This window comes from Nycticebus coucang, chromosome 11 (genome assembly GCF_027406575.1).
Source record: "Nycticebus coucang isolate mNycCou1 chromosome 11, mNycCou1.pri, whole genome shotgun sequence".
NCBI lineage: Eukaryota > Metazoa > Chordata > Mammalia > Primates > Lorisidae > Nycticebus > Nycticebus coucang.
Genome location: NC_069790.1, coordinates 101,371,286 through 101,388,432, shown reverse-complemented (window position 1 = coordinate 101,388,432; position 17,147 = coordinate 101,371,286). Strand labels below are relative to the sequence as shown.

At 38.6% G+C, this 17,147-nt stretch overlaps 1 protein-coding gene and 1 pseudogene across 6 annotated transcripts in view; one reads left to right on the top strand and one right to left on the bottom strand.

Annotated features, from left to right (window-relative positions):
- Nucleotides 1-666: 666 nt before the first annotated feature.
- Nucleotides 667-17,147, top strand: part of TMEM209 (transmembrane protein 209) — a 37,988-nt gene continuing 21,507 nt past the window's right edge. Inside the window, exons 1-7 of one of the 6 annotated variants that reach the window (XM_053553397.1) lie at nucleotides 667-732; nucleotides 1,674-1,810; nucleotides 1,918-1,976; nucleotides 2,742-2,873; nucleotides 3,906-4,147; nucleotides 6,550-6,748; nucleotides 16,138-16,313. In XM_053553397.1, the coding sequence (XP_053409372.1) occupies nucleotides 730-732; nucleotides 1,674-1,810; nucleotides 1,918-1,976; nucleotides 2,742-2,873; nucleotides 3,906-4,147; nucleotides 6,550-6,748; nucleotides 16,138-16,313 (948 nt within the window). In that variant the 5' untranslated portion in view covers nucleotides 667-729. The other 5 variants (XM_053553398.1, XM_053553400.1, XM_053553396.1 and 2 more) reach the window with 5 other exon arrangements.
- LOC128559999 (ATP synthase subunit g, mitochondrial-like) lies at nucleotides 11,011-11,420 on the bottom strand (annotated as a pseudogene).

Genomic DNA, 17,147 nt, shown 5'->3' with positions numbered 1-17,147 from the left:
CCTTGCAGTAAACCAAAAGCTCTTATTTTCATTATCTCTGAGCCTGGCTCAGTGGCACACTGTAGGCATTTGTATTTGTTAAATAAAACCGAACTCAACTCCCTTATGAACCTTTTCATTGGGATTAGTTCTCCCAAAGAATACACAGGAAAACGTGTTATTATTCTTTAACCTCAAAACCACTAGCAACTTCAATAAAATAAAGTTTGGGTTTGCTTGCTACTGTTGCGCCCTCATTACTTGGATATTTAAGAATTTACATCGAGTCAGATCTCTTGGCCATATTAGAAAGGGAAAAGAAATGCTTTGTCATTGCCAATAATGTCTGGACACATTATCTTGCACTGTGTTATCCAACAATTAGCCACCCTGCTTAATATGCTTACAAATATGAGTCCATAAAGGCCCTAAGGAAGTTAGAAATATATTAACATATACAAAATTCAGCTTGCTATAGTTATTACTTTTTACGTGGAGTTCAGAACCTGGTCTGAATTTTGCTGCTCAGCTTTCTCCCAGCAGCTCAGTGGGAGCCACAAATCCGAGAGCTGTTTCCCTGGTAACGCTCCTAGCCTCCTGTCCCTCCGGCCTCTCCCTTTCTCGCGAGAAGAGACGACCCTGTTCTTCCGGTAACTGTAATCTCGGCAGCCGCTCGACTCTACCATAGAACTCAGCTTCGCGCATGTGCAGTAGAGAGTGGCGCGAGCCCGCGGCTTCCGGCTGGAGAGCATGGTGCGTTCCCGGGGTCATTTTTGCGCTTCCTGGACGTGGAGTCTTCTCAGGCTGTAGGAGTTCCGCACCTGCTGATCTCCACGGGCTTCAGCCACGGGAGGATGTGGCTGGGGGTCCCGCCACCCGTGGTAGAACGGAGGAAGGAAGCCATAGTTAAAGGGTGTGCTGAGTGAGGGAACCAGGGAGGAAGCTCTCTGGACTAGGAAGTTTGGGCGGGGGGCTAGGTGGCGGGAAGGGTAGCACTCTGTGCTCTATGTCTATAAGACTTGTCTACAAGACAAGTAGGTGGCGGGAAGGGTAGCACTCTGTGCTCTATGTCTACAACACTTGTCTACAAGAGTTGAGCCTAGCAAAACAAAGGAAATATAAGTCCTAACTTGGAGTAGAACTTAAGGCACACTTTCCCCACTTTCTAATCCCTTCACACCTTGAGTACCCGCCTTTCTAAAACTTAAACCATTGTTCTTTGTTGGCACACAAAACGGAGATCCCTGGCATACAGCAGTCCAGGTGTACAGTTGTTTTAGGTTTAGATAGTAATGGTTTCTGCATAAAGCTGTAGAAGTCTTTATGACTTATAGCATATATGGAATATTTTCTCCCCAAACTTGATTCCTTGAGTTTCTGAAAGTAGCCCTCTGCCTAGTCCTTGCGAAATAATCGCCAGCCCTTAAATAACAAAATAACTTTTTTTAATTAGAAGTACTAAATTGTTCTCTGAAATATCCAGCCAGTTTTCTGTTGATTACGCTGTGATACCAATGAAGATACAATTTAGCGTTCTCTTTTACTATACTAAAAATGGAGAAAGTTTTGGTAAGACATTTTAAAGTTGAGGGAAGGTGTGTGTCATTTTCTTTACCTTTATAAAGGACAAAAATTTTGATTTCTTGAGAAATAATTTTCTTTTGATTATTCCTGTGCTTTTTGTTTTTGAATAGATGCAAGAGGAGCCAAACCCTAGTGCTTCCCTTATTGACAGGACCATCAAGATGAGAAAAGAAACTGAAGCTAGGAAAGTGGTTTTAGCCTGGGGACTCTTAAATGTATCTATGGCTGGAATGATATACACTGAAATGTAAGTTAATCAGCCCCCAAAGTGAAAATGTAAGAAGCCATTGACAGGTTTTTGAGTTTGGTTTTGAGTGTTTTTAAGTTACTGAAAAGACTTTCCAATTTTTTCAGGACTGGAAAGTTGATTAGTTCATATTATAATGTGACATATTGGCCCCTCTGGTACATTGGTAAGTAATTTTCACTGTGGTTTAGATTTACAATCAATGCAAAACTGCTTTTAGGTTTAATTCAACTTAGCATTCATTTCTTCATTCAACAAATATTTGAATACCTACTTTGTTCTAAACAGCTGGGGTACAGAGGAAGGGAGCACAGTAAAACCTCCTTATAGAAGGAACATTCTAGTAGCAGAGACAATCAAATTAATAAATAATATAGTTAACAGGTAATTATGAGTTCTGTGAAGAAGAACCAAGTTTGGGCACAGTGAGATTTGTATTTATTACTCTCCTGAAATGCCCTTTTTCTGTCTCTTGCTTTTTCACCTTTCAAGACTAGCCCACTTATCCATTCTGTTGGTGCTTTCCTCTCTTCTGTCTGCTTGTCATTATGGATGTTAACTAAAGTTTGTCATTGGGAAATGGTGTGGCAAATGGAAGAGCAAGGGATTTGCAATCTGCTGACCTTAGAATCATGGCTTCTATATCTAGCTACGTGCTCTTATAAAAGTTTCTTGGCTTCGTTTATTGTTGATTTATCTTTAAGATGAAGGTGAAAATATTTATTGTATGAGATTGTAAGGATTAGTAATATTTGAAAACTCACTAGTAAATTTCTAGACATTAAATGGGAGCGGTTAATATTAGAAGGAATAAGAAAGTAATGTTTAATTTTTTTGTTAATTTGCTGAAGTATGGAGGGTTTTCCTGTCCCCCCCATTAAGTGACCTCCATGTACTCTTTTTTTAAAAAAAAAAAATTATTCTCTTCCAGAGCTTGCCCTTGCATCTCTTTTCAGCCTTAATGCCTTATTTGATTTTTGGAGATATTTCAAATATACTGTGGCACCAACAAGTCTGGTTGTTAGCCCTGGACAGCAAACACTTTTAGGGTTGAAAACAGCTGGTAAGTGTTTTATATCTCTCGTAAAGGTGGGGAGAAGGTTGGCAATAAATCTTCCTCATTTAATTTTCTCTTTTCATAGACTCTGAGCTGGAAGGTACTTCTAAAGCCATCTGGTTCAATTATATTAAGCAGGTCTACAATAAATTATCTTAAGGCGGTGCCCATAGCTCAGTAGGTGGGGCGCCAGCCACATGCACACAGGTTGGTGGGTTCAAACCCAGCCTGGGCCAGCTAAACAACAATGGCAACTACAACAACAAAAAAAAGGTATCCAGGTGCTGTGGCGGGTGCCTGTAGTCCCAGCTGCTTGGGAGGCTGAGGCAAGAGAATTGCTTGAGCCCAAGAGTTTGAGGTTGCTGTGAGCTATGACAGCACAGCACTCTATGGAGAGTGACATGATGAGACTCTTGTCTCAAAAAGGTAAATAAATTATCTTGAGATCCATGATTATCATTCTTATATAAATTCAACAACTTCATGGAAGTTTGTTCCATTATTCAGTTAAAATCAAAGGTAAAAGACTTACTCTTGGGCGGCGCCTGTGGCTCAGTGAGTAGGGCGCCAGCCCCATATGCCGAGGGTGGCGGGTTCAAACCCAGCCCCGGCCAAACTGCAACAACAAAAAAAATAGCCGGGCGTTGTGGCGGGCGCCTGTAGTCCCAGCTACTCAGGAGGCTGAGGCAAGAGAATCACGTAAGCCCAAGAGTTAGAGGTTGCTGTGAGCCGTGTGACGCCACGGCACTCTACCCGAGGGTGGTACAGTGAGACTCTGTCTCTACAAAAAAAAAAAAAAAAAAAAAAAAAGACTTACTCTTGTTGTACTGAAGCCAATTTCTTATTTTTAACTCTGGGAAATGATAAATAAATAACTTCTGCCTTTTGTTAATAATACTTTATGTAATTTACCAAGTTACTCTGTTACTTTCTTTTTTCCTGAAGAAGGCTTAGTTCCTTAAATATGTTTTCATAGAAATTTAGTGCGTATATGTGTGTGTGTGTAAATATATGTATATTGTATTTCTTTTTTTCTAGTTGTACAGACTACTCCTCCACATGACCTGACAGCAACACAGATCCCTCCCTCTCCACCTTCCCTTTCAATTCAGGGTCAAAGTGTATTGAGTTATAGCCCATCCCGTTCACCCAGCACCAGTCCCAAGTTCACTACTAGCTGTATGACTGGATACAGCCCTCAACTACAAGGTCTGTCTTCAGGTGGCAGTGGTTCTTACAGCCCTGGAGTGACCTACTCACCCATCAGTGGTTATAATAAGGTAATAGCTCTTCTCTCTTGGCTACTCTTATTTTAGAATTGAGAGGTACACTAAAAATCATCTAGTGAGTTAACACTCCTTTTATCAGTGAGCAAACTGAGTAATAGAGGCTAATTAACTTGCCCAAATTACCCATTTAAGAGCCAAGAATAGAATACAGATTTTCTGACACCTAGTCGGAAGTTCTTTACATAACGTCTTAAAATAAAAGAGAAAAAAATTAGTTAGCATTTGCAAGATGATGAACCGGGATTTACTATCTAAGACCTTTCAGCAGTCTTTAAAACAATTTCAAACTATGATGATTTGGTACATTACTTTCCTTCATTCATGTTTCCCCTCTTTGTTTCTTTATGTGAAGGCTTTGGATACCCTTGTAAAATTTTAATGCTTTTTTTTTCTTTCTTTTTTTTTTTTTGGAGACAGGGTCTTACTATGTCGCCTTTGGTTGAGTGCCATGACAACATAGCTCACCGCAACCTCCAACTCTTGGGCTTAAATGATTCTCTTGCCTCAGCCTTCCAAATAAAATTTTAATGCTTTTTATCATGTTGGAGTATCTCTAAGCTAAAAACTGGGATCATCATGTAGTTTGATTCTTGAGTATGGACATTTTCCATGGGATGAGCAGAAACCTTCCTTCCAACTCCCACAGTAATGTGGGCTTTTGTTCTAATTTTCAGGTTTAATAAAAGCAGAATTGACAGATTGAAATTTTGATTGCTTTCTGAAACATACAGTTGAAAAGGGGCATTACAATGAGAGTGGTCACTTCGGGTGCTCTTCCTATTGTGTTGGATTAATATCTCTATAGCTACTAATTAAAAGAGGAATGTCTAGAAGTGAAACCAGTACCCTGTCTCCCCATCCTCTTACGTAGTACTACTTTGTAATGAAATGTCATGCTACTGGTTACCAGTATTAAAATTAATTTAGTAAGACTAGGTGTGGTGGTTCACACCTGTAATCTTACAACTCTAGGAGACCGAGATGGGAGGATCACTTGAGGCCAGGACTTTGAGATTGCTGGGGTCTAGGCTAAAGCTATGACACTCTAGCCTGAGCAACAGAGGAAGACTCAAAAAAAAAAAAGAAAGAAAAATGAAAAGTCTATTATAACCACTTATCAGGTAGTTCTCATTCTTTACCCATTTGTGTTTTGCATCTGTCCTCTATGATTTTTTCCCTTGGGTTGCTATTTAATTTTTTAATTGAGACTTTAAAAATATATATTAATACATAGAGCTGGGTGTGGTGATGTGTACCGGTAGACCCACTTGCTCAGGAGGCTGAGGCAGAGAATCACTGGAGCCCAGGAGCTGGAGGCTCCAGTGAGCTATGATCATGCCACTGTACTCCAACTGGGAGACAGAGCTAGCTAGCTAGCTAGATAGATAGATAAAACAAGCAAGCTAAATAAATGTATAGATAAATAAATGAATAAATAAAATGTAGGAATGGATTATATTATCTTTGAGTGGCAAAGACATAGATGTTACTTATTCTTTCGATTTTTAAAAATATGCATGTGTTGCTTTTCTCCCCATGCTCTTTCATTTTTAGAGTAGGTTCACAGCAAAATTGACATATCCATAGCTTCCCCTATAATCAATATTGGCACATTGGTTAAAATTAAAGAACTTCCATTTACATGTCATTGTCACCTGAAGTCCATAGTTTACATTAGAGCTCATTCTGGTTGTTGTACACTCTGAATTTGGATGAATGTTCAATGACATGTGTCTACCATTATAGTATCATACAGAATAAAAGATCTCTGGTGCTGTACTTATCCCTCTTTCCTTCCAAATTCCTAACAATCACTGATTTTTTTTTAACCTCCTTCATTGTTTTATTTTTTCTAGAATGTCATGCACTTGGAATCATAGTATGTAATCTTTCAGATTGGCTTCTTTCACTTGGCAATATGTACTTAAATTTCCTCCATGTCTTTTCATACCTTGATAGCTCATTTCTTTTTAGCATTAAACAATGCTCCATTGCCTGTATGTGCCACTTTATTTACCCATTTACCTACTGAAGGATGTCTTATTTGCTTCCAAGTTTTGGCAATTAGGAATAAAGCTGCTATAAATATTATATGCAGGCTTTTGTGTGGACATGTTTTCAACTCCTTTGAGTAAATGCCAATGAATACAATTGCTAGATCATATGGTAAGAGAGTATTTAATTTTGTTAGAAACTGCCAAACTAGCTTTCAGAGTGGCTGCATCATTTTGCATTCCCACTAGCAAAGAATGAGGATACAAGTTCACCAGCATTTGGTGTTGTCAGTGTTCCGGATTTTGGCCATTCTGCCAGGGTGTTATTGAAAGTCAAATAGCAAGACAAAAATAAATTTCAGTTAAAAAAATAAAACAGAATTCTTTTATTTTGTATAGTTGGTGAGCTTTAGTCCCTCTCCTCCTTCATACCCTACCACTGTTGGACCAGTGGAGAGCAGCGGGTTGAGATCTCGCTACCGTTCTTCTCCCACTGTCTATAACTCACCTACTGACAAAGAAGACTATATGACAGACCTACGGACTTTGGATACTTTTCTTAGGGGTGAAGAGGAGAAACAGCATAGGGTTAAGCTGGGTATGTATGTATTTTATTTATATCTATTTTTATTGTCACTTCATGTAATCCTTAACCTACTTGCATTATTTTGATGCCTGCATGTAAAATTTTAAGTCTCTTTTACACATTGTGTAGCTTAGGAAATACATTTTATTTTACTTTATTACAAATTTTATGCAGTTAGAGTTAAGTTCACTAAATTTAAACAGTGATACATATCTGAACTGAGAAATCTTGAACCTGGGTCTACAATAAAATTGAAAGCTTAACCATGCAATTTAAGTTACAATTTCTATTTAAAGTTGAGGCTACATGACGGCTCTTGTAGCTCAGTGGGTAGGGCACCATTCACATACACCGAGGCTGGTGGGTTTAGCTGAATCTGGGCCAGCTAAAACAACAATGACAACTGCAACAAAACAAAACAAAAGTAGCCGAGCGTTGTGGTGGGCACCTGTAGTCCCAGCTACTCAGGAGGCTGAGGCAAGAGAATCACAGCACTCTACCCAGGGTGACATCTTGAGACTCTGGTGTCAGAAAAATGAATAAATAAAAATAAATAAAGTTGAGGCTACAAAATAATGTTTTTGAAGCAGTGCCTAGTGAACTTACTCAGATAATAGCTGTTACTTTTCAGTAGTCCTTTGTGAGGTTAGTGTCACAGAGCAGGATGAAGGAGAAAGCATGAATTTGTTGCTGTTTGTCAGGCTACAGTGCCATGGCATCAGTATAGCTCATAGAAACTTCAAACTCCTGGGCTCAAGCAATCCTCCTGCATCAGCCTTCCATATAGCTGAGACTACAGGTGCCCACCACAATGTGCAGCTATTTTTTTTCTATTTGTAATAGAGACAGGATCTCACTCTTGCTCACGCTGGCCTTGAACTCCTAAGCTCAAGCCATCCTCCTGCCTCAGCCTCCCAGAGTGCTAGGATTACAGGTATGAGCCACCACATCGGGCCTATCAGAACATTTTTAAACTTGTTTTTTAGTTAGTCTTTTAGTCTTCCTTAAAGCCTATACTGTATCTTGGGAAATAATGTTAGCAAATCTTAATGTATTTGGAGTATATTTGATTATAACAAAATCAATTATTTGTAATGAAATCAGTTTACTGAACTAAGTAATGATTTTTCCCCCTCAAGAACTTTCATGGAAAGTACATTAGGTCCTAGTGCTAGCTTGGCCACGGTGAGGAGGCCAGTTACTAGACCATGACTGTGTTGCTTGAAATTTTTCCAGTGATTTTTAATTTGGTTTTTCCTGAAAGTACCACAAATGTCAAAGAAACAAATCAGTATTATCTTGTTATTTTTGATAACATGCTTTTTAAAATTTTGAAATATTTCAAATCTATTGGAAATAATACAGAGTATAATACAAAGAACAAACTATATCCTTTACATATCTATACCAAGATATTTTCTGACTTCATTTTTATTACTTTGCCCTATAGAGTTTTTTAAGAAGTAATGTTATTGTTTGTGGATGCTATGGTTGTTGCTTTTAATTTTGGGCTAGAAGAGGCTTAGTTCTTTTTTTTTTCCTCCCCAGGTTAATTATACTCTGGTTAGAGATAACTGATCTGTACTTAATAATTTGGGAGGGTTATTGTTTGTTTGTTTAGAGTTGATTTTAGGTCTGCTATATGATTGCTTTTGTTAAATTGAAAAAAATGGAGGGTCTTTTAAAGTTTGGGTTTCATGTTTATTTGTGGAATTAAGCTTCTTCATGGTGTTCTTAAATTAATCTTAGTAATTTTTAGCTGTTTGACCTAGCAGTTGTTAAGAAAGTGTCTGAACTCAGACTGATTATATCCCATTAAATGTTTCTTTGTAATTCTGTCAAATTTGCTAAACATATATGAGATTATGCAAAGTACATGTAAATTCAGAATTGTTGATAGTCTGGTAAATTATGTCCTTTATCTCTTAGCCTTTTTGCCTTAATGTCTATTTTAGTGACTAATTTTTTTTTAGTTAGTGTTTGCCTGGTTTTTCGATGTTTAACCCTATAGCTTTACTCTGTACCTGTAGGTCTTAGGTAATTAAGTATTTTCTACAAATTAGTTCATTACTGAGTATTTTGTGGGGAGCTACACTCAGACTACATAAATATTCTGCTTCTCATCAAGCTTTAATTTGTTAGTTTTAGCATCCTTTCAAGATTCTTTTCCAAATTAATTATTATTGTGTTGGTTGTCATGGGGATTTTCTAATTCCATCATTCCTTCTGTATATGTGGGTCATTAACAAAAGTTTTGAGATACACAAAAATCAAGAGACATAAAATCCGCATGGATGGTAACAAATGAAGCCCTCCCAGCAATAGCATTAAACTGAGCAGGTTGAAACTTGCACAGATCAGTCAGAAAGGACATGAAACCTTGGATAGTAGACCATAATACAATGACCCCTATCCCTTTTACTTTTTTTGAGATAGGGTCTTGCTCTGTTACCTAGGGGTAGAGTGCAGTGGCATCAGCAGAGCTCACTATGACCTCAAACCCCTGGGCTCAAGTGATCCTCCTGCCTCAGCCTTCCAGGCAGCTGGAACTGTAGGCCTGCACCACTGTGTTCAACTAATTTTTTCTTTTCTTTTTTTTTTTTTTTTTTAATAGAGACAGGGCCTCTCAGTATGTTGCTTTGGCTGGTTTTGAACTCCTGGCCTCAAACAATCTCTTACCTCAGCATCCCAAAGTGCTAGGAGTACAGGCATAAGCCACTACACCTTGCTTCTTTTACATTTTTTTTAACTTTTTTTTGTAGTAAAATACATAAAATTCATATATTGTGTACACATAAAATTCACTATTTTAACCATTGTAAGTTTATAATTCCATGGCATTAAGTAGATTCACATTGTGTAGAACCGTCTTTTACATTTATTTGTTGGTTTTCTACTGTAAGATGAAGATTTTTCTTCTATTTGTCTCTGGTTTTGATGGTTGGATTGTCCCAGATTTAGCTAGTGGGATCCTCTTTAAGCTGGCTTCTGTGTTCTTTTGACACAACACTATAATTCTGTGAGGACACCCGCTTCCACCCCCATGCTTCGCTTCCTAGCACCACCGAATATTTGAGGCACATCTTGTACTTTCCCTGCTAGCTCTGGAATCAGTTTCCCCAAGGGCCCCAAATCCTTTTAATAGAGATTGATATTTAGAAATTAATATCTGGGGTGGCGCCTGTGAATCAGGGAGTAGGGCGCTGGCCCCACATACCGAGGGTGGCAGGTTCAAATCTGGCCCCAGCTGAACTGCAACCAAAAAATAGTTGGGCGTTGTGGCGGGCGCCTGTAATCCCAGCTGCTCGGGAGGCTGAGCCAGGAGACTCGCAGAAGCCCAGGAGCTAGAGGTTGCTGTGAGTCCTGTGACATCATGGCACTCTACTGAAGGCAGCAAAGTGAGACTCTGTCTCTACAAAAAAAAAAAAATATGTGGGTACTAGGCACACTGTTGTTACTGAGGTACATGTATCGTTACTCTAGGTCTTCAGCATACAGCTAGGAAATTTATATGGAGGTACATACTGAAATTTATGTGCACATTTCTCTATCCACGTATATATAATATTAAAAGCCGTGAGTTCATGTTGATGCCTCCAGTAATAGTCCAGCTACACAGGACTTATTCTGTCCCCTGCCCCTTTTCATATTCAGAGCTCTGTTCTCCCGTAGTGAGAGACCAAGCCCTTATTCATTCTCTTTCTCTCACATACACACACTTTTTTGCTGAGCCATTTGAAAGGAAGTTACAGATAATCATGGCATTTCATTCCTAAATATTTCACATGCTTCTCCAAAGAAGAAGATACTTTCCTTTACAGTATGATTGTCATACTTAAGATACTTGGTTATGGTTATTCTTACTGACATTTTCCCAGTTGACCTAATCATGATCTTTATAGCTTTTTTTTCCCTTTTACTGATGCAGGATCCAGTTAGAGATCATATATTATATGTAGATGTCCTGCTTCTTTTTTCTTTAATCTAGAACATTGGTGGGCTGTTTTTTGTTGTTATTGTTTTTCTCTTTTATGACATTTACATTCTGAAGAGATCAGGCTATTGTTTTGCAAATTTGGATTTGTTTGCCATTTCCTCATTACTAGATTCCGATTAAATATTTTCTGGGAAGAATACAACTTAGGCAGTGGCACACCCCTTTCAGTGTGTCATATCTGGAGATATATAATGCTGTATGTCCATTTGTTGGTAAAGTAAAATTGGATCACTTTGTTAAGGTGATGATAACCAGATTTCTTTTTTTGTTTTTTTGACACATCTTATTTTATACAGGTAACAGTCTGATCACACATGGTCCTCTCAAATAAGTCAAATGTAATCAGATATTAAAGCTTGGTCTTCAAACATTATAGCCAATGATGATGCCACGCTTGCCTATAATCTCCCCTACAAAACCACATCCACACCTCAGTGGCCACCAAACCATTCAGCACAATTTCCTTAACTGTGAGCTGTTTGAAGCTACCAGTTTGAGCACTATTGACTATTTTTTTCAGGCTCTGAAAAGCTCTAGGGATCTCAGTAGGGGTTGGAGGAATCAGCTCAATTTGGCATAATACCAAAATGTGGCCAATCAAGGCTTCGAATAAGTCACAGCAGCGTTCACCAGCGCCAGAGCCTTTTCTGCGAGGTTACAGACAAATTGAGCCATGGTGCTAGGATGGAAAGACAGTCGCCCTGAGCCTTCTTTTTTTTTTTTTTTTTTTTTTAAGACAGGGTCTTACTATGTCACCTTCAGTAGAGTGCTGTGGTGTCACAGCTCACAGCAACCTCCAGCTCTTGGGCTTAAGCGATTCTCTTGCCTCAGCCTCCCAAGTAGCTGGGACTATGCAGGCACCCGCCACAACGCCTGGCTATATTTTGGTTGCAGTCGTCATTCTCGTTTAGTAGGTCCTGGCCAGGATCGAAGCCACAAGCCTCAGTGTATGTGGTTGGTGCCTTACTTACTGAGCTATGGGCACCAAGCCCAGATTTCTTCATAACAGTTTTTCTGTTTGTATCCTGTTCCCCTAACAGCCTTTCAACCTGTGATTTTAGCATCTATTGAATGATTCTTACCTGAGTGAGTTAATAAGCGGTGGTTACAGAATGGAGACTTCCTAATTCATTCATTTTTTCTACATTTAATAGTTTGGCCTTCTTTAAATAAGATCATTCTGTTTTACTCCTCATCTCAATTTGTTTCACTTGGAGGCATTTTCAGCTTTCTTTTTAGCTCTGTCTAAGCTATTGTTTAGCTTGTTGTGTTTTTAAAGTTTAGTCACTTTTTTCATTTTCTAGTTTTATTTAGTTCTTTTCAAATATGTTTGATTTTGTTTTCTTGGTTTTTGTTTGTTTTTGTGGTTTAGCAGGCCCTGGTTGGGTTCGAGCCCGCCACCCCTGGTGCACAGGGCCGGTGCTCTAACCATTGAGCTATGGGTACCCAGCCACTATGTCACCCTCGGTAGCGTACCATGGCATTACAGCTCACAGCAACCTCAAACTCTTGGGCTCAAGTGATTCTCTTGCCTCAGCCTCCCAAGTAGCTGGGACCAGAGGTGCTCGCCATAACACCCCGCTATTTTTTGTTATAGTTGTCATTGTTGTTTAGCTTGCCCGGGCTGGGTTTGAGCCCGCCAATTTTGGTGTATGTGGCTGGCACCGTAACCACTGTGCTACAGGTGCCGAGCCATATGTTTGACTTTTGTAGACTTTTATTCTTATGTTTTCAGTTCCTTTTTTAATATCAGTCATTTTAAACACACTTTTAAAAAGTCTTTGTCCAATAGTTCAATGTTTTAAATAAAGTTTTTGCATGTTAAATACTGACTTTTTTATCCTCCAAACACACTTGGAGGATTGCTTGTTTCCTTGTGGTTGATGTAATTTTTGGTTTTGGTAAGCTTATCTTCAGTAGAGTTTTGTCAGTGTTTTGTTAATCCTGGGAAGGTTGGGTGGATACCTTGTCCCTTGCTAGTCATCTTATATTTGCCTCTGCCTAAGGACATCATTGACCTTGAGGTAATTTAAGTAATTTCTGTGCTTAGACATTCCTGGACCTCATGGGCACTGAAATGGACACTCTAAACCCAAATGAAAGTGACTCTATGATTTTTAAATCACAGGATTTTAGCCGGTCATGGTGGCTCATGCCTATAATCCTAGCACTCTGAGAGGTGGATTGTTTGAGACCAGCTTGAGCAAGAGAACCCATCTCTGCTAAAAATAGAAAAATAGCTTTTTTGTGGTGGGCACCTGTAGTCCTAACTACTTGGGAGGCTAAGGCAAGAGGATCACTTGAGCCCAAGAGTTTGAGGTTGCTTTGAGCTGTGATGCCAGGGCACTCTACCCAGGGCAACAGCGTGAGACTCTATCTCAAAAAATAAATAAATAAATAAAATACATAATCACAGGACTCAAAACTTTCCCAGCAACTTAAGACAGATGTGCTTCCTTTATCTCTTCGTGCCAGTGGACAGATTATTTTTCTTATCTACTCAGAATGTGGCCCTTTGGAATTCGTGGTGCTATGCTGGGAGCAGGAAATGGGGGTAGAATAAAGATCTTACTTAATCCAACTCTTTTACTTCTCCCAGGCCCTAATCCTTATCTCCAATTCCCACTTGGACACTAAAGTCCAAGCTGATAGATTTCTCAAGGCCTAGAAGATTCTCTGGAGCAGCCACAGCATTAGCTCACTGGCTATTCATACCCTTACTTTTTGTAGCTCCATTATTCATTTAAATAATTAGTTTTATTTAGTAAACCTTTTAAGATATTTATATTGAGAGATCTTTTAGATTGTCTGGTTTGCTATGTTGCCAGATTTCCAACTCTCTGTGCTTTGATTCCTAGGTTTTTGAGGTTCTCCATGTATAGGTTTTGTGCTGTTTTCGTAATTGGTGATGGTGGTGGTAGTGTTTATCACGGAAAGGCCCTATTTTGTCACTGTTTGCTATATAGATTTTTTATTTACTTGAACTAATAATGCCTAACAGGTATTAAAACTTTCTGTTTCTATCCATTATCTAAGGCCAGTCTTCAATGATATTTTTCCAAGTTCAGTTTTTTTCACAGAAAGCTCATCATTACTAAAGTTAATAGTCAAAATGATTAATTAAAGTAGGATAACTTTGTACTCTTATCATGACTATATTTCCTACATTCCATTTCTGTTCCTTATTTATTAAATTATTTGTGTTTGTGTATAATTTCTTTTCTTGACATTAATTCATTCCCATAAGTCAATTTTGTCAGAAGTCCTACTTGGAAATTTAACATATAAAATTATATTTCTTGACATAAATATAAATATATATTTCTATGAGGTAGGGTTAGCATGAAATATAACATATTCACCATAGCTCCTAGCACAAAACTAACCCTCGAAGTTTTGATGAATTTAAAAAATTGCTATATAGGCTCGGTACCTGTAGCTCAAGTGGCTAGGGCGCCAGCCACGTACACCAGAGCTGGTGGGTTCTAGTCCAGCTGAGGCCTGCCAAACAACGACAACTACAACCAAAAAAAAAAAAAAAAATGGTCTGGCGTTGCGGCTGGCGCCTTTGGTCCCAGCTACTTGGGAGGTTGAGGCAAGAGAATTGCTTGAGCCCAGGAGTTTTGAGGTTGCTGTGAGCTGAGACACCTTGACATTCTACCGAGGGCAATGGCTTAAGATTGCCTCAAAAAATAATAATAATTAATAAAAAATAAATAAAAATTTGTTATATATTCCTTTCATGATTTCTCATCCTTTGTGCCTATAAACATCACAAGAAAATTAGTTTTGTTATTTTAGAAATTCTGCTAAAATAAAGAGTAAGCTTCTATTTGTGATTTTTGTGAGAGCATAAAGTATCAATTGATATTTTTTGTATCAGTTAAACCCTGAAAAACTAGCCCTCCATAAATACTATTTGTCATTGAAAACTTGCTTATTCAGGTACTATGCTAGATGTTGGGGGGAAGATACTTCCTACCCTCAAGGAGCTCAGATTCTGTTTGGGAGAACAAACTATTAACCTTGAAGTGTGATAAGTACTTTGCTACAGCCGCCCCCCCTCCCCCAATAAGAGTAGATTCTTAAATGTAACATTTTATTTGTATATTAATTAATTAATTTAGAAGGATAGAAAGACAGAAACAGTCTTGCTCTATTACCCAGGATAGAGTGTATTGTCCTGATTATAGCTCACTGCAGCCTTGAATTCCCAGGATCAAGGAATCCTTCTGCCTCAGCCTCCTGAGTAGCAGGGACTACAGGCATGTACCACCACTCCCAGCTAAGTTTTTTATAGAGAACCAAGTTTCCCTGTGGGCTGGTCTCTAACTCCTTATTCAAGCAATCCCCTTCATCCTCTCAAAAGGCATGGACCACTGCCCCTGGCAGTTTTATAAATTTAGAATTGTAATCAGGGCTGGGCTGGTGGCTCACGCCTGTAATCGTAGCACTCTTGAGAGGCTGAGATGGGTGGATCACCTAAGCTCAGGAGTTCAAGATCAACCTGAACTAAGAGTAAGACTTTGTCTCTACTACTAAAAATAGAAAAACTGGCCAGGCATTGTGATGGGAGCCTATAGTCCCAGCTACTTGGGAGGCTGAGGCAAGAGGATTGCCTGAACCCAAGAGGATACGTTTGCTGTGAGCTACATGGCACTCTACCAAGGACAACTAAGAGAGTCTCTGTCTCAAAAAAAAGTGAAAAATGTAATCAGCAGATGGTCTTTTAATATAGTACTGGAATTACTACATGCTTTTATATAAAACATAGTAAAGTGCAGAGATGAATAAATTTAGCCTATAGCTCAAGAGAGAGTAGTCTATAATAGGAAGCTGTGGTTATCCCATTCAGGAGAAACTTCGAAAATTTTGATCAGGGAGCTTGCTTAGCTTGTTTATTTCCTGGAGAAATTTATCTTTTATTTATTTCTTACTGAATGGTTTTAAAGTCAGAGAGAATAAAGTAAGTTTAATTTTACAGCAAAAATATTTGTAATTTTTCTTATGGTTCTTAAATTGGTACTGCTCAGAAAATGTCTCCTTTAATTTTTAATACAAGCAGTCCTTGGGTGTTTTTTTTGTTTGAGACAGAATCTACCCTGACTCTACCCTGTCACCCTGGGTAGAGTACTATGGCATCATAGCTCACAGCAACCACAGACTCTTAAGCTCAAGCAATCCTCTTGCTTCAGCCTCCCAAATAGCTGGGACTGTAGGCGCCCCCCTCTATGCCCGGCTTTGGCTAGTCTCAAAGCCCTCCTGAGCTCAGGAGATCCACCTACCTCAACCTCCCGGAGTGCTAGGATTATAGGCTTGAACCTAGATAGCCACTATTCATGTGTTAACTGTGGATGTAAAAATTACTACAACAGACTTACACTGCTTAAATTAATAATTGTAGGGAGCCCAGATTCTACATCTCCTTCGAGCAGTCCTACTTTCTGGAACTACAGTCGTTCTGTGGGGGATTATGCGCAAACTCTGAAGAAGTTTCAGTATCAGCTTGCCTGTAGATCTCAGGCCCCATGTGCTAACAAAGATGAAGCCGATCTCAGTTCTAAACAAGCTGCAGAAGAGGTAAATGGAAAATAAATACAACTTAATATTTGTGGCTTATAGATTGCTAGAAAGTCTTGAACTTTGGGCATTTTTTTCTGTAATCTTCATTTTTACTGGATAGAAATGTAAGTATGGCACATGTTAAACACTAGAAAAACTTCTCTCTTTTTGTACTTTAAATTATACTGTATATTTTACTCTGTGATACATAGTTGACGTTAGTACCCCACCTGAGATATCTTTCTTTATTTATTATCAAAAGGCTTTCAGGTATCTAACTGGACTTAACATATACAAGATTCTTGTTTATAAAATACATTTGGATTAGGCATCACCTGTAGCTCAGTGGGTAGGGCGCCAGCCACATACACCTAGGCTGGTGGGTTCAAACCTGGCCCAGGTCAACTAAACAGCAATGACAACTGCAACAAAAAAATAACTAGGCATAGTGGCGGGCGCCTGTAGTCCCAGCTACTTGGAAGCTGAGGCAAGAGAATCGCTTAAGTGCTGTGAGCTGCCATAGCCCTCTACCGAAGGCGATATAGTGAGACTCTGTCTCAAAAAAAAAAAAATACATTTGGATTAGAACACTTGTCAGTCTATAACTTTAATTTATCAGTTTAGTACCAAACATAGGATTTTTAAATGTTGTTCTTAAAAGCAAGAAAAACTTTTTTATTAAATCATAGCTGTGTACATTAATGCAATCATGGGGAAAAGAAAAACTTTTTTTAAACATTGTAATATAAGAAACTTTTAAAGATAGACCTGTGCATGAACAGCAACTATAAATGGGTAATAAAATTATTGAATATTAACCAGATGAATATTTATATTGGAAGTTTTTTTTCA